Raw genomic sequence first — 26,642 nt, forward strand, 5'->3', positions numbered from 1 at the left:
CAAGCCCTTAACCAACGAAATAGAGTTAAGAAAATATTTGCTAAATATACTTAAGTAAAACATGTAATAAAGGTAACACAATGCAGCAGCATACCACCCTGCATCCCACTGCTGGCTTCTGAAGCAGGGTTAGTCCTGGATGGGAGACCAGCAGCATACCACCCTGCATCCCACTGCTGGCTTCTTGAGTCCTGGATGGGAGACCAGCAGCATACCACCCTGCATCCCACTGCTGGCTTCTGAAGCAGGGTTGGTCCTGGATGGGAGACCAGCAGCATACCACCCTGCATCCCACTGCTGGCTTCTGAAGCAGGGTTGGTCCTGGATGGGAGACCAGCAGCATACCACCCTGCATCCCACTGCTGGCTTCTGAAGCAGGGTTGGTCCTGGATGGGAGACCAGCAGCATACCACCCTGCATCCCACTGCTGGCTTCTGAAGCAGGGTTGGTCCTGGATGGGAGACCAGCAGCATACCACCCTGCATCCCACTGCTGGCTTCTGAAGCAGGGTTAGTCCTGGATGGGAGACCAGCAGCATACCACCCTGCATCCCACTGCTGGCTTCTGAAGCAGGGTTGGTCCTAGATGGGAGACCAGCAGCATACCACCCTGCATCCCACTGCTGGCTTCTGAAGCAGGGTTAGTCCTGGATGGGAGACCAGCAGCATACCACCCTGCATCCCACTGCTGGCTTCTGAAGCAGGGTTGGTCCTGGATGGGAGACCAGCAGCATACCACCCTGCATCCCACTGCTGGCTTCTGAAGCAGGGTTGGTCCTGGATGGGAGACCAGCAGCATACCACCCTGCATCCCACTGCTGGCTTCTGAAGCAGGGTTGGTCCTGGATGGGAGACCAGCAGCATACCACCCTGCATCCCACTGCTGGCTTCTGAAGCAGGGTTGGTCCTGGATGGGAGACCAGCAGCATACCACCCTGCATCCCACTGCTGGCTGAAGCAGGGTTTCCTGGATGGGAGACCAGCAGCATACCACCCTGCATCCCACTGCTGGCTTCTGAAGCAGGGTTGGTCCTGGATGGGAGACCAGCAGCATACCACCCTGCATCCCACTGCTGGCTGGCTTCTGAAGCAGGGTTGGTCCTAGATGGGAGACCAGCAGCATACCACCCTGCATCACGCTGCTGGCTTCTGAAGCAGGGTTGGTCCTGGATGGGAGACCAGATGCTGCTGGAAGTGGTGTTGGAGGGCCAGTAGGATGCACCTTTTCCTCTGGTCTAAAAAAAAAATCCAATACCCCAGGGCAGTGATTTGGGATATTGCCCTGTGTAGAGTGCTGTCTTTCTGATAGGACGTTAAAACAGGTGTCCTGACTCTCTGTGGTCAGTAAAGATCCCATGGCCCTTATCATAAGAGTAGGGGTGTTAACCCTGTTCTCCTGGCTAAATTCCCAAACTGTCCCTCATACCATCATGATCACCTAATCATCCCCAGTTTATAATAGGCTCATTCATCCCCCCTCGTCTCCCCTGTAACTATTCCCCAGGTTGTTGCTGTAAATGAGAATGTGTTCTCAGTCAAATTACCTGGTTAAATGATATATATATTTTAAACAATAGGATTAAATAACAATAATGAGGCTATATACAGAGGGTACCGGTTAGTCGAGGTCATTTGTACATATAGGAAGGGGTAATGTGACAATGCAAAGATAACAAACAGCGAGTAGCAGCAGTGTAAAAACAAAGGGAGGAGGGGGTCAATGTAAATAGTCCATTTCATGAATTGGTCAGGAGTCTTATGGCTTGGGGGTAGAAGCTATTAAGGAGTCTTTTGGACCTGGACTTGGCGCTCAGGTACAGCTTGCCATGCGGTAGCAGAGAGAACAATCAATGACTTGGTTGACTGGAGTCTATGACAATTTTTTGGGCCTTCCTCTGACACAGCCTAGTACATGTACATAGGTCCTGGATGGCAGGAAGCTTGGCCCCGGTGACATATTGGGCCGTACGCGCTACCCTCTGTAGCGCCTTACTGTCGGATGCCGAGCAGTTGCCATACCAGGCGGTGATGCAACTGGTGAGGATGCTCTCGATGGTGCAACTGTAGAACGATGATGAGGATGATGAGGGTTTTCTAGTAGCCCTCTATAGCAGTTGTACTGCTCAGTCACAGGTGTGTGATATCACTGGTGGATCCTCTGCCACCCTCAGACTTACAGACTTCTTAGGAGTATTAATCATGATTTATTATTCACCAACTAGAAAGTATTGTAACTGGTGAAATAAAACAGGTGCAAGAAGAGATATAGCCTATGGTTCATTGTGAACTTACCTGCCGTGTTCATATAAGCCTGTTGTTGTTGTAGGCTCTGCATTCCTACCAGCATGACTCTGTGATGAGACGACTGATAAACCAACTCAACTTCTACATCATGCCTGTCTTCAACGTGGATGGATACATCTTCAGCTGGACTACGGTAGCTACAACTCTCTCTGTGTCTCTTTCCCTCTCCCCCTCTCTCTCTCTCACTTTTCCTCTCCTCCTCTCTCTCCCTCTCTCCCTCTCTCACTCTCTCTCTCTCCCCTTCTCTCTTTCCCTCTCCCCTCTCTCTCTCTCTCTCTCTCTCTCTCTCTCACACCCTCTCTGTCTGGCTTGCTCTCTCTCTTTCTCTCTCACCTAGCTAACATTTGACCCAACGTGTATTTAAGGTGACATGTTATTAGTATATTCATAGCTACTTTGAGTCAGTGACAGTGTTCATTATTTTCCCCCCAGGATCGTTTCTGGAGGAAAACCCGGTCCAAAAACGCCAAGTATCACTGCAGAGGTGTTGACGCCAACAGGAACTGGAAAGTCAAGTGGTGTGGTGAGTTTTTAATGTATCCTTGGAGTGTGTGTGTGTGTATGTGTGTGTGTGTGTCCTCCCTTCCCCCTGCTTTCCTTCCCCTGCTGTTGGGAGATGTCTCCTGGTGCTCTGTCTGCTTAATTAGTGTAAGCTGTGGATTAAATGTTTGTGTGGTGACGGCACCTCCCCTGTTTGATATGATTTTGGTGGTGCTGAGAGGGGGGGGGTAGGGTCTTCTGGTGGGTGTCTGCTATTCATCACTCAGGGAGGGAGGCTGGTTTTATGTGTGATACTTGGAATCTTAAATAAGAAAGGATAGATAATTACAGCAAGAAAAGAGCTGGGGAGAGAGGGGGGAGAGGGGGAAAAGAGAGGGGAGAGAGAGGGGGGAGAGGGGAGAGAGAGGGGGGAGAGGGGGAAGAGAGGGGGAAAAGAGAGGGGGGAGGAGAGAGAGGGGGAAAAGAGAGGGGGGAGAGGGGGAAAAGAGAGGGGAGAGAGAGAGGGGGAGGGGAGAGAGAGGGGGAGAGAGAGGGGGAAAGAGAGGGGGAGAGAGAGAGGGGGGAGAGAGGGGAGAGAGAGAGGGGAGAGAGGGGGGGGGATAGACAGAGCATGTGATACTGATAATCTCCAAGGTCTGTATGAGACACTGCCCACTGGAGAAAAAAAAAACGGGTTACATCAACGTTGTTTCCACGTCATTTCAACAACAACAAAAATAATCTGATAACATTGAAACAACGTGGAAAACTGTTTGGAATTTCTAAAAGTAATCAGAAAGTCCCCAACGTAAGGGTATTTTGTATTTTTTTCTCAACCAAATGCAAATCATAAATTGAAGTTGAAGTGACATCTGTACCCAGTGAGTGGTTGGTGTTTAAGATATAGGGGGGAAGAACCACTAGGCAGAGTAGCCTAGTGGTTAGAGCGTTGGACTAGTAACCGGAAGGTTGCAAGTTGAAGCCCCCGAGCTGACAAGGTACAATTCTGTCATTCTGCCCCTGAACAGGCAGTTAATCCACTGTTCCTAGGCCGTCATTGAAAATAAGAATTTGTTCTTAACTAACTTGCCTAGTTAACTAAAGGTAAAATAAATAAAAATATATTCTCACACATGAGACTATAATGCAGCTATAAGAACACAAGGTCAGATCCAGACACAGGAGTCTTTGATATGTATTATTCAATCCAAAAGGGAATAGGCAAGAGAATGATCGTGGACAGGCAAAAGGTCATAACCAGATCAGAGTCCAGGAGGTACAGAGTGGCAGAATGGTCAGGCAGGCGGGTACGGAGTCCAGAAAAACAGGCAAGGGTCAAAACTGGGAGGACTAGCAAAAAAATAATAGAAGCAGGATTATGGGGAAACACGCTGATTGACTTGAAAGACATACAATATGAACTGGCACAGAGAGACAGGAAACACAGGGATAAATACACTGGGGAAAATAAGCGACACCTGGAGGGGGTGGAGACAATCACTAGGACAGGTGAAACAGATCAGGGTGTGACAGCAGCAGATATGGCTATAGGCCTGAGTTTTTCCTGACCACGAGACAGAAACAGGAAAACTCTAGGCCCTTAAGTCAAACCTGCTACATTAGATTATCCAGCTACTGTAAAGGCAGGCTAGAATACAGTACAAGATACACTGCCTTGTCCTTTACCTTGTGCCACTTTCACATTTTCCTGGGTAACAAACCTTCTTTGCTCTGTGTATAACTAATTGCCAGGCGTATGTAGATGCGTACTGGCTGGGGACCTGTGGGAACAAGTTGTTAAAACACACGCTGTGTAAAACACGGCCTTGGTCGACACAGAGTATTCATTATGGGGGCCAAGACCTATGAAAACAACATGATAATGATAGGCCTCAGCTTGGTGTTGAGATGTATCATTATACTGTAGCATAGAATGGGAGGGGAATGACAAATAATCCCAACTACAGTATGTATTGTTGATTTCACCCTCAGAGCCATCTGTATTTTGAATAAGGCTCTGAGTTTTGAAAGCTGACCAGAAAAGAACTCTGGCTCCTCGCTAAAGCCAGGAACGAGGCCCTAATTATGAGAATAGGCAATAGGCACAAGAAGTTCATGCTTACTGAAGCCGCTATGTGTTTTGTGCAGACCAATCATAGACTTTCAAGGTTGGATGATACCAGGGGTAATTTACTGTCTAATTTTAATCAGTTAATTAATTTAGGAAATTGTTCATTTACACTGTTTGTATTATACATAGACATGGCTCATTCCCTGTTGGATTTGCATATGCAAATATTAATTTGGCCCAGAGTTTTGAGGTGCTGCTTTTTGCTCATGGGCAAGTCTCTTAGATCATGCTCTTTGTTGTCTGTCTGCAGGTTATGCCAAGTTGTGCTTCTAACGTTTATTTTTGGAGTACTCATTTACATAATTAATGGGCATGCGTACTGTAGTTGGAGGGTTTAGTTCTGCTTAGAATACATGAAAATGCAAAAATAATCTGAGAGAGACAGAGAGATATGTAGCCAGCGTAGTCCATCTGAAGAGGTATCCGTCCACATTGAAAACAGTCATCAATGACACAAAGTAGCTATGAATATACAAATAACAGGAAAGAGGGAGAGGTGAAAGAAGACCGTTTTTTTGGGGTCAAAATTCCTACAAGAGAAATGTCTAAAACATATTGAATTGAGAACAAAATGTCAACAGGCTGTGTGGACAAAAAAATATGTCCCCAGTGTGTTTTATACCCCCCATTTACCATGATTTTGTCTAGCAGACTTACTCAGAGCAATTTTCTGTGTGTAAAATGTATTCAAAAATGGTCACAGAAACATACACTAACACCATAGTAAAACCCTGTTATAAAGTATTGGGTATAGTTCCAGTATAAACTAGTATAACCTCTCTGTATTTATACACAGCACGTAATACTGTATGACCATAGTAAGTAACAAACAGTACCTGCCCTGTCGTTGTTTCTCCCTGCCAGAGGAGGGTGCATCCTCTCACCCCTGTGATGACACGTACTGCGGACCCTTCCCTGAGTCCGAGCCGGAGGTCAAGGCAGTGGCCAAGTTCCTGCGGAAGCACAAGAAGCGTGTCAAGGCCTACGTCTCCATCCACGCCTACGCCCAAATGTTGCTCTACCCCTACTCCTATAAATACGCCACCATCCCTAACTTCAACTGTGTGGTGAGAGACAGATCTGTGACCACAATCAATCAATGAATCAATGTTGTTGCAACTCACATTGGAATCGAATAAATGATTGTAATGTACTGTATTCCCCCCCTCCAGGAGTCAGCTGCACACAATGCAGTGACGGCCCTGTACTCTGCCTACGGAGTGAGGTACAGATATGGACCCGCCTCCACCACGCTGTGTGAGTTATGCACACTCTCTCCTTCCCAACGTTAACTTACTTCAGCAACAGACTGCAAAACACTCAGAAAACATCTAGCTCATAATATTTCAGTTAAAAGATAAGAATTCCTGCCGCACACATGTTTGCCTGTGGAGAACCCTCCCAATGAATCCAAACTGTTGTATTTGTTCTGACGCCAACAGATGTTAGCTCAGGCAGCTCCATGGACTGGGCCTATAGGAACGGGATCCCTTATGCCTTTGCCTTTGAACTGCGGGACACAGGCTACTTTGGCTTCCTGTTACCTGAAGCTCTGATTAACCCCACCTGTACTGAGACCATGAGAGCAGTGAAGACCATCTCATCAGGCCTACTAAAGAAGTGTGAGACAGGGATGTATCAGCTGGACAGGGAGAGATATCCATATCTCTGAGATATATAGACATTTACAGTATCTCTGCATCTGCTAGAGAATAACTACGGGTGGTGGGTTATTGTGCCAAAAAGGAAAATGCAACATATATCATGCAAGCCTTGATGTTTACCCAAGAGTGGTCACCACTCCATTTTATGTCTGTATGTTAGAGGCCATAGTGGTACTTGAAAATGCCCTCAAACTGGTTTCAAATGTAAAATTATTTAGATGTCATATTACATAAAATCTTCACCTTGTACTATCAACAACTCGACTGTTTACAGTGTACGGTGAACGCAAGCACTTGAATGCCATTTTCAAGAGACTGATATTGCATTTAACAGAGTCTTTTTCTTGAAATTGCAGTTTTGACCCATTAAAGCTTCACTATCTGGAGCACCATCAGCTAACTCAGTGGTGTAGTCGTGCCTGGAGAAGTGGGTATATTCTATCTTTTGCCAAAGATTTCCCAAACGGCCCGCCGGGTGAATTCTATGAGAAACAGTGACATACACTCTGAATGACCTAAAATGATAAATCCCATATTGGTCTTTCATAGTCAGGCCAACCCAAGCTGTACTGTGGAAGTAGGCTAATAGTAGACCTACTACTGAAATGGATACATGAGGCTGGCCAACGGCAGTTTTTTTTATAGAAAAACAACAAAAATGGAATGTTATAACTCCATAACAATGTTTACACCACATCCGGAGACCACTTTTGATGTCAGGGAACAATCTAAGAAATTTAGATTTTTTTGTGTAGTTACCCTATAATTTGCAGGCACCAAGCACTGTTGTTTGATTAGCAGTGTTTCTGTAGGACATGAGATTGAGTTTGCAAAACAAATGGCCACTAGATTGACACAAATAATCCTGATATAATTCTGCTTTGTAGCTAGTTAACGCTTAATTTAGAAGGTTTTGGTGAAGCATTTCCCTCTACCAGAAGACGATTAGGCCTATCATTAGCATTGTTATATTCTTCCTGCTCCTTCATTGTCTGAAACCAGGATGTTTTATCTCATATTATGAGGCATGTTTCAAAGTAGTTTATAGCCAAAATCCCACCATAGAAATGTGGAGGCAATTATTTTATAAAGACTTATACTGGTTTTCTTTCAAATGTCTTTTATTGTCTAGCAGCCAAAGGCATTGTCCAAGTCATATTAGCAACCCATGATAATAATTATAACAATTTTAAAAAAGGATAACAATTATTGTTGCATCTTTAGATCTTCCCTCTTTCAAAATATCTAAAGGATATTTACATCTCTGTCCTTGAAACCGCTTGCATGTGCAGTGCACATTTTAGAACAGTGTTTTCCCGCATAGGCCTACCGCCATGTGCACATTGCTGAGCCTAAAATGTGAAATAATAGTTTTTGAACATTTTAAGCTAAACATTCTAATCTGTTCCATCAGCCTTATTAATTGATATGGCATATACCTCCACTACACTACTTTGATATGCATCATGGCAATTAAGAAGTGAGTAAACGCAATATGTGTGGCATAAGCCGTATGTATACCTGCATGTTCCACCCACTAAACCACTGAGCTAACTGCTCTAGATGTCTTCAAAAAGACATTTTACATTAATTGTGGTAGAACAAGGTCATAAAAATGTGTTTATATGGTACAAACAACAAGGATGCCTAAAGTATCAATAAAGGGATAGTTCACACAAATTACACAATTACATATGGGTTTCTTTGCCCTGTAAGCAGTCTATGGACAACGTATGACAGCAAATCATGCTTTAGTTTGTTTAGCTGGCCACTGTTCCAATGCAAATTCAATGCAAGTCAACAGTACCTGTATTATAATTTTTGCACTTTATGTGTCTAAAACTGTATTGTGTAACTCAATGAAATTACTTATAGATAATTTGGACATTAACGTAAAATGCTTATATAGGTACAATTGGCTTGCATTGGATTTCTTCTACAAATGCAGAAAAGTTATCATTTGAAACAGTATCCAGGTAAACAAAACCAAAACATGGATTGCTGTCATATCTTGCCCATAGGCTGCTTACAGGGTAAGTAAACCCATATGTAATTTTGTCTTTTGGTTGAACTATCCCTTTAACAAAGTGCCTTGAAATGGACTTTAAACGCTTTTTATAATTTTGTAAAGGATAAGTTTATATTTTTTTTTTATCAAGGGGAAATGTTTACTTTTGATAGAAAGTGTAAAGGACATTTACTGAAATGTAATACATGTTATTTCTTTTTTGTGAGGTTGTCACGTGGATGTTTTCTTTGACATCACTATCATTTCAAACATTACAATAGCATCGTTTTACAGTAACAGCCCACTGGACACAAACATCAGTTCAACGTCTAGTTTTGATTTACATTTGGTTGAGTTGTCAACTAATGTGAATGCAACGTGAAATCAACAAAAAATGTCACCATGTCATTCATTGGATTTATGTTAAACGTTGGGTGAAAAAATACAAAATGCCCTTATGTTGATGACTTTTTGCAAATTCAATACGTTTTCCACGTGGATTCAATGCATCACATCGATTTATGGGGTTGAAATCATGTGGAAACAACGTTAATTTAAGAATAGGCATCCCGCTAGCGGGACAACTTCTGGTGAAACTGGAGGGCGCGCAATTCAAATAAATAATTGTAAAAATTATGGATATTAAACATTTAGGTACATATGTGTCTTATATTGGCTGCAACCTTAAATTCTTGTTAATCTGTGTTGTCCGATTTACAGTAGCTATTACAGCGAAAACCTGCCATGCGATTGTTTGAGGACGGCGCCCACATCAAAATATTTTTCCACCGGCACAGGTTTCATACATTCACAAATAACGATTAAATATTCACTTACTTTTTGAAAATCTTCCTCTGATTTGTCATCCAAAGGGTCCCAGCTATAACATGTAGTGTTGTTTTGTTAAATAAAATCCTTCTTTATGTCCCAAAAAGTCGATTTAGTTGGCGCCATCGATTTGAGTAATCCACTCGTTCAACATGCAGAGAAAGGAATCTGAAAATCTACCCCTAAACTTTGTTTCAACAAGTCAAAATACATTTCTATTCACTCTTTAGATACCCTAAAATGTAATCAAACTAAAATATTTCTTACGGAAAGAAGTATGTTCAATAGGAAACCGATTTTAGCAGATGTGTCCTGTCTTCATGGCGCGTAAACACGAATTTCCAAGACTGTGTCACTGTACCTAAACTGATATTTCTTACTTGTTTTTGAAGTTACAAGCCTGTAACCTTGAACATAGACTGCTGACACCCTGTGGAAGCCATGGGAATAGCATCCAGGGAGCTCATTTTCAATAGGACCTTTTTCTAAAAATAAAAATTCTGGTTGGTTTTTCTATGGATTTTTTCCTAATATATCTATTATGTTATATTCTCCTACATTTATTTTAACATTTATACAAACTTCAAAGTGTTTTTTTCCCAATGGTAACAATTATATCCTATATCCTGGCTTCAGGACCTGAGCAGCAGGCAGTTTGCGTTGGGCACGTCATTCAGGTGGAAATTGAGAAAAAAGGGGCCTAGTTTTTAATTCAACCAGTTTTTGCCCAGTGGGAGGAGTGTAATATCATATGTGGTAGATAGTGTAACAAACGCAGTGAAGCAGTCTGCTATTTCCTATTTCATTCTAACATGATACAGCGTGCCGTGTTTCTGGGCCCTGCGACAACACACTCATACTGTATATCACCCTGTTTAGTCCAATCATTGCGTATTTATGCAAACAGTTATCATGATTGCTGCCCACTCTCCCAATTGACAAAGATCAATGTAGATCAATTACTGTTACAATTTGATGTAGATGACAATGATGACTTGGTACCAGATGGGTCACAGTTAGGTTTTTTCTAATTTCTTCTCCCCCTGCCACCCAAAACTCCCTTGATCACAACACTAAATAACTAATGAAGAAAGATCCTTGTGCTGTCTGTCTCTTAGACATCAATCAATCCTGTGTGGGTGTAAGAGACTGCGTGTGTTTATTTTCCCTTTATTTAACTGGGCAAGTCAGTTAAGAACAAATTATTATTTTCAATGATGGCATAAGAACAGTGGGTTAACTGCCTTGTTTAGGGGCAGAACGACAGATGTTTACCTTGTCAGCTCGGGAATTCAATCTTGCAACCTTCCGGTTACTAGTCCAACGCTCTAACCACTAGGTTACCTGCCGTGTGAGACAGTGTGAGAGACTGGTAAGAATGTATCAGTCTGAATGTATCAGTTGAACTAAGACACAGAATGGTATGGTACGAGGATCTTTCAATGCTGGCACTTTAGTGGCTTTTAGCCTCAAGTGTTAATCAAGTACTCTCTTTCATAGATCCTCTTCCTTTGCTGACGCTGCAGTTTGGGTTACCTTTCGTTTTTCTACAAGTAAACAACATCATGGCTCACTTTCAAGAGTGCAGTATCACCCTACCTTTGGTGAAAAACAGATTGATTGCAGGTACCAGACAAAGGAACAAACAGATATAGTATTTTGTTCAATGTCACATCCATTATGCTAGTTATACACAGTATAATGAGTTGTTTAATATCACATCCATTACGCTAGTTATACACAGTATAATGAGTTATTTAATATCACATCCATTACGCTAGTTATACACAGTATAATGAGTTATTTAATATCACATCAATTACACTAGTTATACTCAGTGTAATTAGTTAGAAACACAGTAGAGTTTGTTAGATTCAATATTTTGTTGATCCTGACTCTGATAATTTAAAGCCTTCTGGTGTGGTTCTTTGACCAAGATGAAGAGTGATGGAGTGCTGCATCAAATGACCTGGCCTCCACAATCACCCGACCTCAACCCAATTGAGATGGTTTGGGATGAGTTGGACCCCAACAAGTACTGAGTGACCCCAACAAGTACTGAGTGACCCCAACAAGTACTGAGTGACCCCAACAAGTACTCATCATATGTGGGAGCTCCTTCAAGACTGTTGAAAAAGCATTACAGGTGAAGTTGGTTGAGAGAATGCTAAGAGTGTGCAAAGCTGTCATCAAGGCAAAGGGTGGCTACTTTGAAGAATCTCAAATATAAAATATATTTTGATTTGTTTAACACTCTTTTGGTTACTAAATGATTCCATGTGTGCTATTTTATAGTTTTGATGACTTCACTATTATTCTACAATGTAGAAAATAGTCAAAATAAAGAAAACCCCTTGAATGAGTAGGTGTGTCCAAATTTTTGACTGGTACTGTATTTGACAGATGTTAATGCGGGTGTATCGAAATGCGTGTGTTCCTAGCTCCAACAGTGCCGTAGTATCTAACAATTCACAACAATACACACACATCGAAAAGTAAAATAAAGGAATTAAGAAATATATACATTTTACGACGAGCAATGTCGGACTGGCATTGACTATGTAAACATCATTAAAGTGACCAGTTTTATGCATCATCTCATTATTTTACATGTGCATTAGTTTGAAAAAGCAGGAAGGGGATTGCTTTGCACCCACAATATTTTTAAAATTAATGTAATATAATCATGATCAGGTAGATTATTTCTATAGTACACGCACACACACACCCTGCTGCCTCACTGCGGCCGTTTTTTAACGTGCGTGACGTCGCTTCCTTCCAACATGGCGCAGCTAGGCAGGTTGCTAATGGCAATCTGAGGGATTTACCCCACCTTCTGTCTTTATTTATGTATGTATGTTAGGGCCACTGCCGCTGTCCTCTCGAATAGAACACATCGGTCTGGAACGGCTGCTGCCCTTGGGACAGGTACTACTCCTCGCCCCAATTCCGGCGCGCCATGTATGAAGGCAAAAAGACGAAAAACATGTTTTTAACCAGAGCTTTGGAGAAGATCCTGGCCGACAAAGAGGTTAAAAAGGCTCACCATTCGCAATTGCGAAAAGCCTGCGAGGTGGCACTCGGTAAGTTTTATTTCTGACATTATCACAGTCTTAGTTTGTAATTGATTTACCAACGTCATGCATCTCTGGTTAATACTGCCTACTATGTTTTCGGCTGCTACGTTGTCGCCAGCCCCAAGGTTCGCGAAAGTATACGACTCCTTGGGCTACATTGTCGCAACAAAGTCGTTCTAGAATCTATTGGCAACAATGCAGCTACAGTTGATATGTATTTTCGCTCAATATTTTAGGTTTTATTCAGGTAAAGGACGGTAGATAGTTGTTGAATATACAACTATCGAGGTGGCATTATAGGCTCTCGGATAATCATCGCTTAGTTACTCTGTGTGGATACGGAAATGGTGCAAATGACAGGGGTGTGTGCCTCCTTTGACAGTTGCAAACTGCTACACTAGTTTATTACGCACGCAACTGACAATACCGTGCTGTATAAATAATTAGGTAATAACTGAAAGCAAACTGTCACTTATTATTTCCAATTCTAAAGCATCATGGAATTGCTGCTGCATTTGTCTGCAGGCTACATCAAGTCGTAGCCTGTACAATTATTCCTGCAAGAAGAAGAAGAAGCGATTTTAAATTGTTAGACTGATATGTGCAAATCATTTTGCCACATTACTTTAACTTTTTTTCTGATGGGATCGTCTGTGTGGGTTATACGAAGCAGTCTGTCTACTCTGCTCTAGAAATCCAGACTGTCCTGCGTGCCCGGAGAGGGGGGTCATGGCTGAAAGGGATACAGTTTATGTCAAATTGACGTTTAAAGTTGAAATGTTTTGCATTTTACCAAATCCTGACCCTTTTCCTAACCTTAACCCAATTATCCTAACCTGCTACGTAAATTGTCCTAACCTGCTACGAAGTCAATTATTGTCAATTCTGACATAAACTGTATCCCTTCTAGTCGAAACCGTAGAGGGAGTGGCGTTGAAAGAAAAACAAGTAGCGGAGCTTGGCAGTGAATGTTGGCTACTGTGATGTCTTTGGAGACCCGGATCGGCGTTTATGTCTTGGGTTGTCCCCAAAAATACATGCGCATCGGGAAAGTGGCAGATGTATCATTCGCACCAGGTGCATTTAGCTGAAACGCGTATTCACACTATAGCCTATTCCCAGTGGTCCTATGCCTTGTTGAATTTAGAAAGAGGAAGGGCCCATCTGAACTTCACATGAATAATTTTAATCTGTCATGAAAAAAGATCAGGACAGGTTTTGTTTTTCCCTGCATAGTCATTTCGGGTCCATTTATGTGTTTTTGGTCAAGTTGGCAAACTGGCTTGGAACAAGTTACTCTCTGTTCTCCTACTCCAGTAATCTGACACTGCTGGTGAAACAATGACCCCACAGCCCACCTTTGTTGTTGAGCAGCCAGTGAGTCTAGCTTATCTTAATTTTACTGTACCTGTCTCTCCACTGTTTTGGGGGATAACAAATGCACATTACTACATTACATTGACATTTTAGTCATTCAGCAGATGCTCTTATTAAGGGCTTGTAAAGTAAGCATTTCACTGTAAGGTCTACTACACCTGTTGTATTCAGCATTTCACTGTAAGGTCAACTACACCTGTTGTATTCAGCATTTCACTGTAAGGTCTACTACACCTGTTGTATTCAGCATTTCACTGTAAGGTCTACTACACCTGTTGTATTCGGCACATGTGGCACATAACATTTGATTAGATTGTTGATTTGACTTACAGTTAGTGCATTCATCTTAAGGTGGCTAGGTGGGACAACCACTTATCACAGTCATAGTAAGTAGATGGGGGTGAGCTGTGGGATTATTTAAAATAGTCTTTGAAGAGGTAGGGTTTCAGAAGATGGCCAGGTACTCTGCTGTCCTAGCTGCAGCGGCAAGCTGGTTCCTCCACTGGGGTGCCAGGACAGAGAAGAGCTTTGACTGGGATGAGTGGGAGCTGCCCTCCCTTAAGAGTGGGAGGGCAAAGAGACCGGAGGTGTACTCGGGTTAGGCTGTAGGGTTTGAACAGAGCCTGAAGGTAGGGAGGGGCAGTTCGTCTTGCTGTTCTGTAGGTAAGCACTATCGTCTTGCAGTGGATGCGAGCTCCAACTGGAAGTCAGTGGAGTCTGTGGAAGAGCAGGGTGACATCTGAGAACATGGGAAGGTTGAAAACCAGGTGGGCTGCAGCATTCTGGATAGGTTGCAGGGGTTTGATGGCACAAGAGGGAAACCCAGCCAACAGAGAGTTGCAGTAGTCCAGACAAGAGATGACAAGTGCCTGGATTAGGACCTGCACTGCTTCCTGTGTGAGGTAGGGTTGTACTCTACAGATGTTGTAAAGCATGAACCTGCAGGAGCGAGTCACTGCTTTGATGTTTGCAGAGATTGAGAGGGTCTTGCCGTGAGCAAGGTTCTTTGCACTCCGGAAGGGGGACACCGTGGAGTTGTCAACCGTGTGGAGAGGCCTTGGAGCTGACAGGCCTTCCCCGGGAGGAAGACAAGCTCCGTCTTGTTGAGGTGGAGCTTGAAGTGGTGGGCCAACATCCAAGCTGAGATATCTGCGAGGAGATGTGTGTCGCCACCTGGGTGGTGGGAAGGAGATAAGTAGTTGAGTGTCATCCACATAGCAATAATAGGAGTGACCATGTCAGGATATGACGTAGCCGAGTGACTTGAGAGGAGAGGAGAGGGTCTAGAACCGAGCCCTGGGGAACACCAGTAGTGAGAGCATGTGGTGCAGATACAGATCCTCTCCATGTCACCTGGTAGGAGGGGCCTGAGACGCCCAGCCCTGAGAGGGTGGAGAGGAGGATCTGATGGTTCACGGTGTCGAAGGCAGATCTAGGAGGATGAGAACAGGGGAGAGAGAGTCAGCTTTGGCAGTACTGAGAGCCTCCGTCACACACAGGAGAGCTGTCTCGGTTGAGTGACCCGTCTTGAAGCCTGACTGGTTAGGGTCAAGAAGATCAATCGGAGAGAGGTAAGGTAGCGAGAGTGTTGGTCAGAGGCAGCACACTCAGTGGACTCAATAGGCTGAGTGAATGAGGAGTGGATGTCATCAACCTTCTTTTCAAAGGATACAGAGGAAGAGAAAGTAGAGAGGAGTGGAAGAATAATAGGTCCTACGGAAGTTTAGAGTAGTTTTCCTCCATTTTCGCTCAGCTGCCCGGAGACCTTTTCTGTTGGCTTGCAATGAGTCACTCAGTCACTGCGCAGGAGGGGTGGGCCGAGCCAATACGCAATGCTATTATGTTATTACACTGTTAGTAACACAATTGAGTGGCTACATGTTAGCATGTTCAGTAAAACGTACTCTTGATGTAGAAATATTTGATTACACATTTCTGTAGTTTTTCCCCATTGTGTTACATAGGCTACTGTGTTTATGTTAGCATTAAGCTATGTACTTCCTGGGTTTGTGTTGTGAGATTATCCTAGATCGGCAGAGAGTCTGTAGTAGGAATGAAGCTCCCTCTGCATTCATAAACTGAATAGCCCAGATTAGTCAGAGCATCACAGTGTGGGTGTTTTAAGAGCAGTGAGTTTAACATAATGCTTCCTCATACCTATTATCAATATGAAAAAACACCCATACTATGTCGTGGCAGAAACTACAAGATGCCATCCTTATTAGGCACGATTCTAAAGGTGATTTTCTTTTTTCTTGCACCTGAATTAGTATTTTTCATGATAACCAGCTGTGATTTTATTCAAAAGCTTGGATCTTGTACTTTTTGGAGGTGTGGATGGAGAGTGTGAATGCCACTCATCCAAAGACACTGAGAAACTCAATAACCACTGCCTGTCTAAACAACTGGGTCACCCAGTATACTCAGAGACTTACGCAATCTTCCCTCTTACCTTGAGGCACAGAGACATCTCTGAGAGAATGCCACTACTCACTGACAGTCCCTCTGATTGGGATACATTTAGTCCTCACCGTCCTCCTCTTTGGGACACCTTGTAATCCTTCCAAGACAACCCCTAGTCCCCTATCCACTACCAGCTACCCTACATTCCTACCCATTACCTCGAGTCCCCTACCAACTACCCTTCGCTCCCTACCTACTACCCCTAGTCCCCTACCCACTACCCCTAGTCCCCTACCCCCAAGCCCCTACCCACTACCCCTAGTCCCCTACCCACTACCCCTAGTCACTACCTACCTACTACCCCATGTCACCTACCCACTACCCCATGTCACCTACCCACTACCCCATGTCACCTACCCACTACCCCATGTCACCTACCCACTACCCCTAGTCACCTACCCACTACCCCTAGTCACCTACCCCTAGTCCCGCTAGCCACTACCCCTAGTCACCTACCCACTACCCCTAGTCACCTACCCACTACGCCTAGTTCCCTACCCACCACACCTAGTCACCTACCCACTACCCCTAGTCACCTCACCCCTAGTCACCACCCACTACCCCTAGTCACCACCCCTACCCCTAGTCACCTACCCACCCCCAAGCCCCTACCCACTACCCACTACTCCTAGTCCCCTACCCCTAGTCCCCTACCCACTACCCCTAGTCACCTACCCACTACCCTTAGTCCACTAGCCCTAGTCCCCTACCCCTAGTCCCCTACCCACTACTCCTAGTCCCCTACCCCCAGCCACTACCCCTAAAAGGGTCCCAAAAGGGTTCTACCTGTAACCAAAAAGGGTTCTTCAAAGGGTTCTACTATGAGGGACAGCCAAAGAACCATTTCAGGTTCTAGATGGCACCTTTTTTTCTAAGAGTGGAGACACGTCATCAATCTAATAATACTGTAGTTATTTTTGTCACTTTGACCAGGGATGTTGTATCATCTCTAGTAGAGGTCGACCGATTATGATTTTTCAACGCCAATACCGATACAGAATAAAGCCGATACCGATTAATCGGCCAATTTTTAATATTTTTTTTATATATAATTTATTTGTAATAATGACAATTACAACAATACTGAATGAACACTTATTTTAACTTAATATAATACATCAATAAAATCTATTTGGACTCAAGTAAATAATGAAACATGTTCAATTTGTTTTAAATAATGCAAAAACAAAGTGTTGGAGAAGAAAGTAAAAGTGCAATATGTGCCATGTAAGAAAGCTAACATTTCAGTTCCTTGCTCAGAACATGAGAACATATGAAAGCTGGTGGTTCCTTTTAACATGAGTCTTCAATATTCCCAGGTAAGAAGTTTTAAGTTGTATTTATTATAGGAATTATAGGACTATTTCCCTCTATACCAGTTGTATTTCATTAACCTTTGACTATTGGATGTTCTTATAGGCACTTTAGTATTGCCAGTGTAACAGTATAGCTTCCGTCCCTCTCCTCGCTCCTCCCTGGGCTCGAACCAGGAACACAACGACAACAGCCACCCTCGAAGCAGCGTTACCCATGCAGAGCAAGGGGAACAACTACTAGAAGGCTCAGAGCGAGTGACATTTGAAACGCTATTTGCGCGCGCTAACTAGCTAGCCATTTCACTTCGGTTACACCAGCCTCATCTCGGGAGTTGATAGGCTTGAAGTCATAAACGGAGCAATGCTTGACGCACAATGAAGAGCTACTAGCAAAACGCAAGTACAGTTTGAATGAATGTTTACACGCCTGCTTCTGCCTACCACCGCTCAGTCAGATACTTAGATACTTGTATGCTTGTATATGCTCAGTCAGATTATATGCAACGCAGCTAGATAATATCTAGTAATATCATCAACCATGTGTAGTTAACTAGTGATTTATGATTGATTGTTTTTATAAGATAAGTTTAATCCTAGCTAGCAACTTACCTTGGCTTACTGCATTCGCGTAACAGGCAGTCTCCTTGTGGAGTGCAACAAGAGAGAGGCAGGTCGTTATTGCGTTGGACTAGTTAACTGTAAGGTTGCAAGACTGGATGCCCCGAGCTGACAAGGTGAAAATCTGTCGTTCTGCCCCTGAATGACGCAGTTAACCCACCGTTCCTAGGCCGTCATTGAAAATAAGATTGTGTTCTTAACTGACTTGTCTAGTTAAATAAAGGTATAAAAATGTGTTTTTTGTTTTTTTAAATCGGCCCCCAAAAATACAGATTTCCGATTGTTATGAAAACAAGGATGTTGCATGTGTTGTTGATATTCAGCCCTCTTCTTGTAGGTTTGTGATCTTCCTTGTAACACTATCCAATACATGACATTTGTTCTATTGAAAAACAAAGTTGTCAGATCGTGTATGTTCTCACTTTCACTGTGGACTTGACTTTTGCTCTTGTTCAGGAAAACATCCTGTAGCAGCTTGGGTTCTCACATTGTCACAAAGAGGCAGAACAGTGACGGAAGCAGGAATACATTCATCTTGGACCACAGAGTAGGGGGCGCTGCCCACCTATACCGAGAATGAGGTTATGATTCATTTCATTCATGATGATTAAATCGTTTACGAACACTGGACTGACTTCCAAGTGGGCTCCCGAGTGACGCAGCGGTCTAAGGCACTGCATCTCAGTGCTAGAGGTGTCACTACAGACCCTGGTTCGATTCCAGACTGTTTCACAAACGGCCGTGATTGGAAGTCCCTTAGGGCGGCGCAAAATTGTCCCAGCGGTGTCCAGGTTTGGCCGGGGTAGGCCGTCATTGTAAATAAGAATGAGTTCTTAACTGACTTCCCTAGTTAAATAAAGGTTCAATACATGTTTTTTAAAGGTAACCAATGTGTGTCACAAGTTATCAGGATAGAGGGAGGGAGTGGCCAGCTGCAACGAGGTCAGGGCTTTTCCAACGGTCACAGAGTCCAGTAGGGTCGAAACACATTTCTCTTATTCCACAGTCCTCTGCTCTCACAGCAGCCTGTGAATATATTCAGTTCACACACACACACACACACACACACACACACACACACACACACACACACACACACACACACACACACACACACACACACACACACACACACACACACACACACACATGGGCCTGCTGTGGGAATGCCAGTCACCTGATGTGTCAGTATACAATCAAAACGTTTGTTGTTTAATTATAGCCTGGTCACTTGGGGACAGTACTGTTTAGATCGTTGTTTAATGTTTAATTGGTCAGCTTGGGGGACAGTACTGTTTGGATAAGTCACCTAGTTTAATTATTGTAGCTTGGTCAGTCACCTGATACATTGTTTCAGGCAGCCTGGTCAATCAAAACGTTTTTGTTTTGTTTAATTATTGTAGCCTGGTCAGCTTGGGGGACAGTACTGTTTGGTACTACGTTGTTTGCTAGTTTAATTATTGTAGCCTGGTCAGCTTGGGGGACAGTACTGTTTGGTACTACGTTGTTTGCTAGTTTAATTATTGTAGCTTGGTCAGCTTGGGGGACAGTACTGTTTGGTACTACATTGTTTGCTAGTTTAATTATTGTAGCCTGGTCAGCTTGGGGGACAGTACTGTTTGGTACTATGTTGTTTGCTAGTTTAATTATTGTAGCCTGGTCAGCTTGGGGGACAGTACTGTTTGGTACTACGTTGTTTGCTAGTTTAATTATTGTAGCCTGGTCTGGTCAGTACTGTTTGGGTTGACAGTAGCCTGTTTGGACAGTACTGTTTGGTACTACGTTGTTTACTAGTTTAATTATTGTAGCCTGGTCAGCTTGGGGGACAGTACTGTTTGGTACTATGTTGTTTACTAGTTTAATTATTGTAGCCTGGTCAGCTTGGGGGACAGTACTGTTTGGTACTACGTTGTTTGCTAGTTTAATTATTGTAGCCTGGTCAGCTTGGGGGACAGTACTGTTTGGTACTATGTTGTTTACTAGTTTAATTATTGTAGCCTGGTCAGCTTGGAGGACAGTACTGTTTGGTACTACGTTGTTTCAAAATCAAATCAAATCAAATCAAAGTTTTTATTTGTCACAGCCTGGTTAGCAGATGTTAATTGTAGCGAAATGGACAATGCAGTAATAACGAGCAAGTAGTCTAACTAACAATTCCAAAAAAACTAAAACAAAAACAAAAAAAGTTTAATTATTGTAGCCTGGTCAGCTTGGAGGACAGTACTGTTTGGTACTACGTTGTTTGCCCTTTGAGAGTATCCATTTATGCACTAGAGACAGAGCTCCCATTGTTTCCCTCGTGTACACTGGCTGGATATTCTGTACTGTACAGGTAAAAGCCTAGAATGCTGTTTTAATGTTACTGAATCAAGACTGTATCTACTGTAACTAGCACAGTAACTACAAGTGCCGTTTTAAATTAAGCAATGTGGACTGACCCATAGTAGACCTCATTCATTTCAGTTGATGCAAGAAAAGAGGCGTGAAATTAAATTCTAATATGCTGTAATATGCTGTTTATTAACCTTCCCCAAAAGTAAGGTTGACACGAACAAAGTCATGGAGCACCTACTATGGCAAACTGTTTTCCTCCTGATTGTGTATGGAGATAACTAGGTTTCTTCCTCTTAGAGAAAAACATTTGCTGGGCAAGTATGAGCAGAATATATTGTGTACTTTTCAGGAACAATGCATGCTCTGATAACCCTGAGGAAGGCACAGTGATGCCGAAGCGTTGGTAAATACCCATTTAATTGCTGGGAGTTTATACATGGACTGTGCGACTTTCTTTATTGTGATAGTTTATAGGTTCTGATAACAGAACAGATCTCCTTATTAAGGGGCCTTTTGAGACGTTTTTTTTAAACAGCTGTTCCTGTTATGGCCCATTCTTGTCCCACTTACTGTAGTCATTAGTTTGGCCAAACTCAACCACACATGGTGGGTACAGCTGTATGTGGTCCTCAGTCAGTCAATGGAATCTCACGGATGATATCTGAATCCTTAGTGGGATTCTAAAGCTTTATATTTTGATGTTAACATTATGCTTAGACTGTGGCAAACTCATTCCTTTTATCAATTTCTGCTTTCCAGGTGGCTCTGACGCATTCTAACAAAATCATCATTCGTCCAATGACTTGGTATTTTCGAAATAGCAAAATAACAGTGTGTTTCCTTTACTTTTACTCAAAAGGTTGTTCTCAACAATTGTGGGGTATTGCGATGCATAATTCATGCACTGAGTCTAAGAGCTTACAACGATCTGTGTGTATCGAATGTGGTGAAGCAGGCTTTCAGGACAGAGCTGTTTTAACGGTACCATCTGCCAATGTGGGGATACGTCTTCATCAAAGTGGGATGTTTTTGCCAGACTGTAAGATTCAAGTTTAAACCAAATATAAAGTTGGCTGATTGTCTCAGGTTGCGTTCAAGAAATAACTGGACATGACTCATTATGACATAAGGCACCTTACCAAGGCCACAAGTCTTAGATAGCAAAGAACACCACTGAAAAGACATCTAACCTATTGTACATTGACAGGAAGTATAGGTCTATGGGCCTACGTTTAAACACTGTATAGTATAGAAGTCGTACAGTGTTGACATAAATATGGGCACTGCGACGGCCACGTCGTCATTAGGGGTACCATCCACTGGGAGCAGCACACTTCTGCTCATTAGGCTCACTGAACACATGCTCTCCCAATAATGGGTCCAATTTGTTACGCTTTTTAATGTGACTCCCTATTGACCAGTAAACACTGCAGTCTCACTCTCGCTCAAAACAAAGGGGTAGAGAGTTGCTCCATAGTGCACAAATGATACATAGGCCTTACAACTGGTTATACCAACTATACCAGATCCTCATTGGGATACTTTCTGTTACCTTCATTATGTCATGAAGGAGTCATTAAGTGGATAAAAGCTATGGGGTTTAGAGTAACAAGTATTTAGCCTAAGTGATCAAATTGTTCCTATTAGCTTTCAGCAATCTATTATTGTGAATTCTACTTAGTTAGCACCATCAAATACTGCATGGTGGTTCATAGGCTAAGGCTATGTATTCAATTAGTAACCTGGATATTTTTCATCATATTCCCAACATTAAGGAACAGAAATTCAATAACCAAGTGGTTTACGCCTAGCCAGACATATTTAGAAAACCTAGCTGTGTGAAGCTGAGACACCAGAGAGCCGGTGCTAGAGCTGCCAGAGCATCACTGTGGATGAAAGAGAGCAAATGAATGAGGAGACAGCAGCCTTCAGCCATCTCTTATGTTCCCATTACGTTGAGACTTTTGGAAATATTCACAGCAATAGATTTGCTCTCCTCAGGCTGTTTCTCAGGAAATGGACAGATCGGTGTGTCTGTGTGTGCGCTGTTATTTTTTTTTTGCTGCAATTTAAAATAAGGATACAGTAAATTGTTCAAAACTTGGAACACATGGACATAAGTGTGGGCCTGTGTGTGTGTGTGTGTGTGTGTGTGTGTGTGTTGGGTAATAGAGTCTGGCCAAGCCTGGCTTGCTGCAGGGTATTATTGTTTAGTGTGAATGTGGTGAGTTTAATTTGGTTTGCTCGCTGGCTCTCCATCAGTGAGGAGCATAAGCTGGGTCCTGGGCTAGAGGAGAATGAGGAGAGGACATGGAAGAGGAGAGAAGGGGATGGGGGGGGGGAGAGACTGAGGAGAAGAGCAGGGGAGGAGAAAAGAGGGGAGAGGAGAGGAGACTGAGGAGAGGAGCTCTCTTTTTCTTTTTCTATTGGTTTCTATCTCTTTTTCTTACTGTTGATATAGGCAGATAATAGATGAATATTCCTTGAATTGTGCCACAGACAGACTAGTAGTTTGAGAGCAGACCCCATGGTGCCCTCCTGTCTCGGCTCCACCAGGCTGTGTGCAAACAGGCAGCTTAGCTCAGCTCAGCTCTAAACCAGCAGGTTCACTGCTACACACATCGTCAGCAGGGAGAAATTCACTCTCATACAGCCCAAACCGGACCTGAAAATTACATGAACTAACACTTTTCTCTAGAAAGAACCAAGTTAAGAGCAAAATAAGCTAATACTGTACTGTACCTCAATGTGGGGGTTTTCTCTATCGCACAAGCCGATATATTTTGTTACACTGATACCCCAAACATCCATAATACCTGAGTGATCCATGCTAACGGCTCATTCAATCGAAGGACAGGAGATGAATACATTTTATTTGACCAGCTAACAAACAGCTGAGAGGAACGGAGGTAATATTCTCCTCCTCTTCCTCCTCCTTATAGGGTGTAGGAAGAGTTACGACGCTCATATTTAGCAGATCCTGCCATCTGTGTGCATCTGAGGCTGGCTAATACAAAGCTAGCGAGTTACCATACATCACCCTGACTGAAGAGATGGACAGAGAGGAGCATCAGGGAGGGAGGGACTGATTGATGGAGACATGGAGAGAGGGAGATAGAGAAAACAAGGATTGAGAAAGAGAGCGAGGGATGCCATGCCAGCCTGGGCCCCATGGTCAGCAGGTTGAAGGAGTGCAGGGTTGATGAGGGAGGGCACTTTGGCAGAATGAGTCTTCATGGGAGAGTGTGCTGTGGTGCTGTGTACAGGGAGGAGGGAGGGAGGGAGGGCCCCACACACACACCATTGCCTAGCTATTCATCTCCACAGTCCATGCCTCAGAATGGGGGGAGGGTAGGATATTACCGTGGCTGGTGTTATTGAATGGTGGATTTCTTAATAGCATTGCATCTGCATGATGTCAGGGCTATGCTACAAGAGCTACTCTTTCTCTCAGTCAACATGTTTGTTGTTTCTAGCATCAAACTGTTTCTAGCTGATCTACTACTCTGTGTGTTTGTGTTTGTACAGTGGGGAGAACAAGTATTTGATACACTGCCGATTTTTCAGGTTTTCCTACTTACAAAGCATGTAGAGGTCTGTAATTTTTATCATAGGTACACTTCAACTGTGAGAGACGAAATCTAAAACAAAAATCCAGAAAATCACATTCTATGATTTTTAAGTAATTAATTTGCATTTTATTGCAAGACATAAGTATTTGATACAACAGAAAAGCAAACTTAATATTTGGTACAGAAACCTTTGTTTGCAATTACAGAGATCATACGTTTCCTGTAGTTCTTAGCACACACTGCAGCAGGGATTTTGGCCCACTCCTCCATACAGAACTTCTCCAGATCCTTCAGGTTTTGGGGCTGTCACTGGGCAATATGGACTTTCAGCTTCCTCCAAAGATGTTCTATTGGGTTCAGGTCTGGAGACTGGCTAGGCCACTCCAGGACCTTGAGATGCTTCTTGCGGAGCTACTCCTTAGTTGCCCTGGCTGTGTGTTTCGGGTCGTTGTCATGCTGGAAGACCCAGCCACGACCCATCTTCAATGCTCTTACTGATGGAAGGAGGTTGTTGGCCAAGATCTCGCGATACATGGCCCCATCCATCCTCCCCTCAATACGGTGCAGTCGTCCTGTCCCCTTTGCAGAAAAGCATCCCCAAAGAATGTTTCCACCTCCATGCTTCACGGTTGGGACGGTGTTCTTGGTGTTGTACGCATCCTTCTTTTTCCTCTAAACACAGCGAGTGGAGTTTAGACCAAAAATCTCTATTTTTGTCACATCAGACCACATGACCTTCTCCCATTCCTCCTCTGGATCATCCAGATGGTCCTTGGCAAACTTCAGACGGGCCTGGACATGTGCTGGCTTGAGCAGGGGGACCTTGCGTGCGCTGCAGGATTTTAATCCATGACGGCGTAGTGTGTTACTAATGGTTTTCTTTGAGACTGTGGTCCCAGCTCTCTTCAGGTCATTGACCAGGTCCTGCCGTGTAGTTCTGGGCTGATCCCTCACCTTCCTCATGATCATTGATGCCCCATGAGGTGGGATCTTGCATGGAGCCCCAGACCGAGGGTGATTGACCGTCATCTTGAACTTCTTCCATTTTCTAATAATTGCGCCAACAGTTGTTGCCTTCTCACCAAGCTGCTTGCCTATTGTCCTGTAGCCCATCCCAGCCTTGTGCAGGTCTACAATTTTATCCCTGATGTCCTTACACAGCTCTCTGGTCTTGGCCTTTGTGGAGAGGTTGGAGTCTGTTTGATTGAGTGTGTGGACAAGTGTCTTTATACAGGTAACGAGTTCAAACAGGTGCAGTTAATACAGGTAATGAGTGGAGAACAGGAGGGCTTCTTAAAGAAAAAGTAACAGGTCTGTGAGAGCCGGAATTCTTACTGGTTGGTAGGTGATCAAATACTTATGTCTTGCAATAAAATGCAAATTAATTACTTAAAAATCATACAATGTGATTTTCTGGATTTTTGTTTTAGATTCCGTCTCTCACAGTTGAAGTTGTACCTATGATAAAAATTACAGACCTCTACATGCTTTGTAAGTGGGAAACACTGCCGATTTTGCAGGTTATCAAATACTTGTTCTCCCCACTGTATATATTGTGTGTGTGTCTGTGTGTGTGTATATATGTACTTGTATATAATATGTGTAGTGTATATATACTTGAATATCATATGTGTAGTGTACAGTTGAAGTCGGCAGTTTACATACACCTTAGCCAAATACATTTAAACTCTGTTTTTCAATTCCTAACATTTAATCGCTTTAAAAATTAATTGTCTTAGTTCAGTTAGGATCACCTCTTTATTTTAAGAATGTGAAATGTCAGAATAATAGTAGAGAGAATGATTTATTTGAGCTTTTATTTCTTTCATCATGTTCCCAGTGGGTCAGAAGTTGCAGGCGTAACTGAGTCAGGTTTGTAGGCCTCCTTGCTTGCACAAGCTTTTTCAGTTCTGCCCACAAATTTTCTATAGGATTGAGGTCAGGGCTTTGTGACGGCCACTCCAATACCTTGACTTTGTTGTCCTTAAGCTATTTTGCCACAACTTTGGAAGTATGCTTGGGGTCATTGTCCATTTGGAAGACCCATTTGCGACCAAGCTTTAACAACTTGAGATGTTGCTTCAATATATCCACGTAATTTCCCTCCTTCATGATGCCATCTATTTTGTGAAGTGCACCAGTCTCTCATGCAGGAGAAGCACCCCCACAACATGATGCTGCCACCCCCTACTTCACGGTTGGGATGTTGTTCTTCGGCTTGCAAGCATCTCCTTTTTCCTCCAAACATAACGATGGTCATTATGACCAAACAGTTCTATTTTTGTTTAATCAGACCAGAGAACATTTCTCCAAAAAGTACGATCTTTGTCCCCATGTGCAGTTGCAAACCATAGTCTGGCTTTTTTATGGCAGTTTTGGCGCAGTGGCTTCTGCCTTGCTGAGCGGCCTTTCAAGTTGTGCCGATATAGGACTCGTTTTACTTTTGTACCGGTTTCCTCCAGTATCTTCAC

General features: G+C 43.2%; 2 protein-coding genes across 5 annotated transcripts in view; both read left to right on the forward strand.

Moving 5' to 3' along the window:
- Positions 1–9,050, forward strand: part of LOC112233602 (carboxypeptidase A6) — a 49,170-nt gene extending 40,120 nt beyond the window's left edge. For both annotated transcript variants that reach the window (XM_042308768.1, XM_042308767.1), the window contains 5 exons: positions 2,326–2,436; positions 2,736–2,826; positions 5,779–5,981; positions 6,087–6,171; positions 6,357–9,050. In XM_042308768.1, coding sequence (XP_042164702.1) covers positions 2,326–2,436; positions 2,736–2,826; positions 5,779–5,981; positions 6,087–6,171; positions 6,357–6,586 — 720 coding nt within the window. In that variant the 3' untranslated portion in view covers positions 6,587–9,050. The remainder of the gene's footprint in view (positions 1–2,325; positions 2,437–2,735; positions 2,827–5,778; positions 5,982–6,086; positions 6,172–6,356) is intronic.
- A 3,124-nt stretch (positions 9,051–12,174) lies between these two features.
- LOC112233603 (brefeldin A-inhibited guanine nucleotide-exchange protein 1) overlaps positions 12,175–26,642 on the forward strand; it is a 105,510-nt gene continuing 91,042 nt past the window's right edge. For all 3 annotated transcript variants that reach the window (XM_042308903.1, XM_042308904.1, XM_042308905.1), the window contains exon 1: positions 12,175–12,497. In XM_042308903.1, the coding sequence (XP_042164837.1) occupies positions 12,374–12,497 (124 nt within the window). In that variant the 5' untranslated portion in view covers positions 12,175–12,373. The remainder of the gene's footprint in view (positions 12,498–26,642) is intronic.

The sequence above is a fragment of the Oncorhynchus tshawytscha genome, linkage group LG29 (assembly GCF_018296145.1).
Source record: "Oncorhynchus tshawytscha isolate Ot180627B linkage group LG29, Otsh_v2.0, whole genome shotgun sequence".
Taxonomy (NCBI): Eukaryota; Metazoa; Chordata; class Actinopteri; order Salmoniformes; family Salmonidae; genus Oncorhynchus; species Oncorhynchus tshawytscha.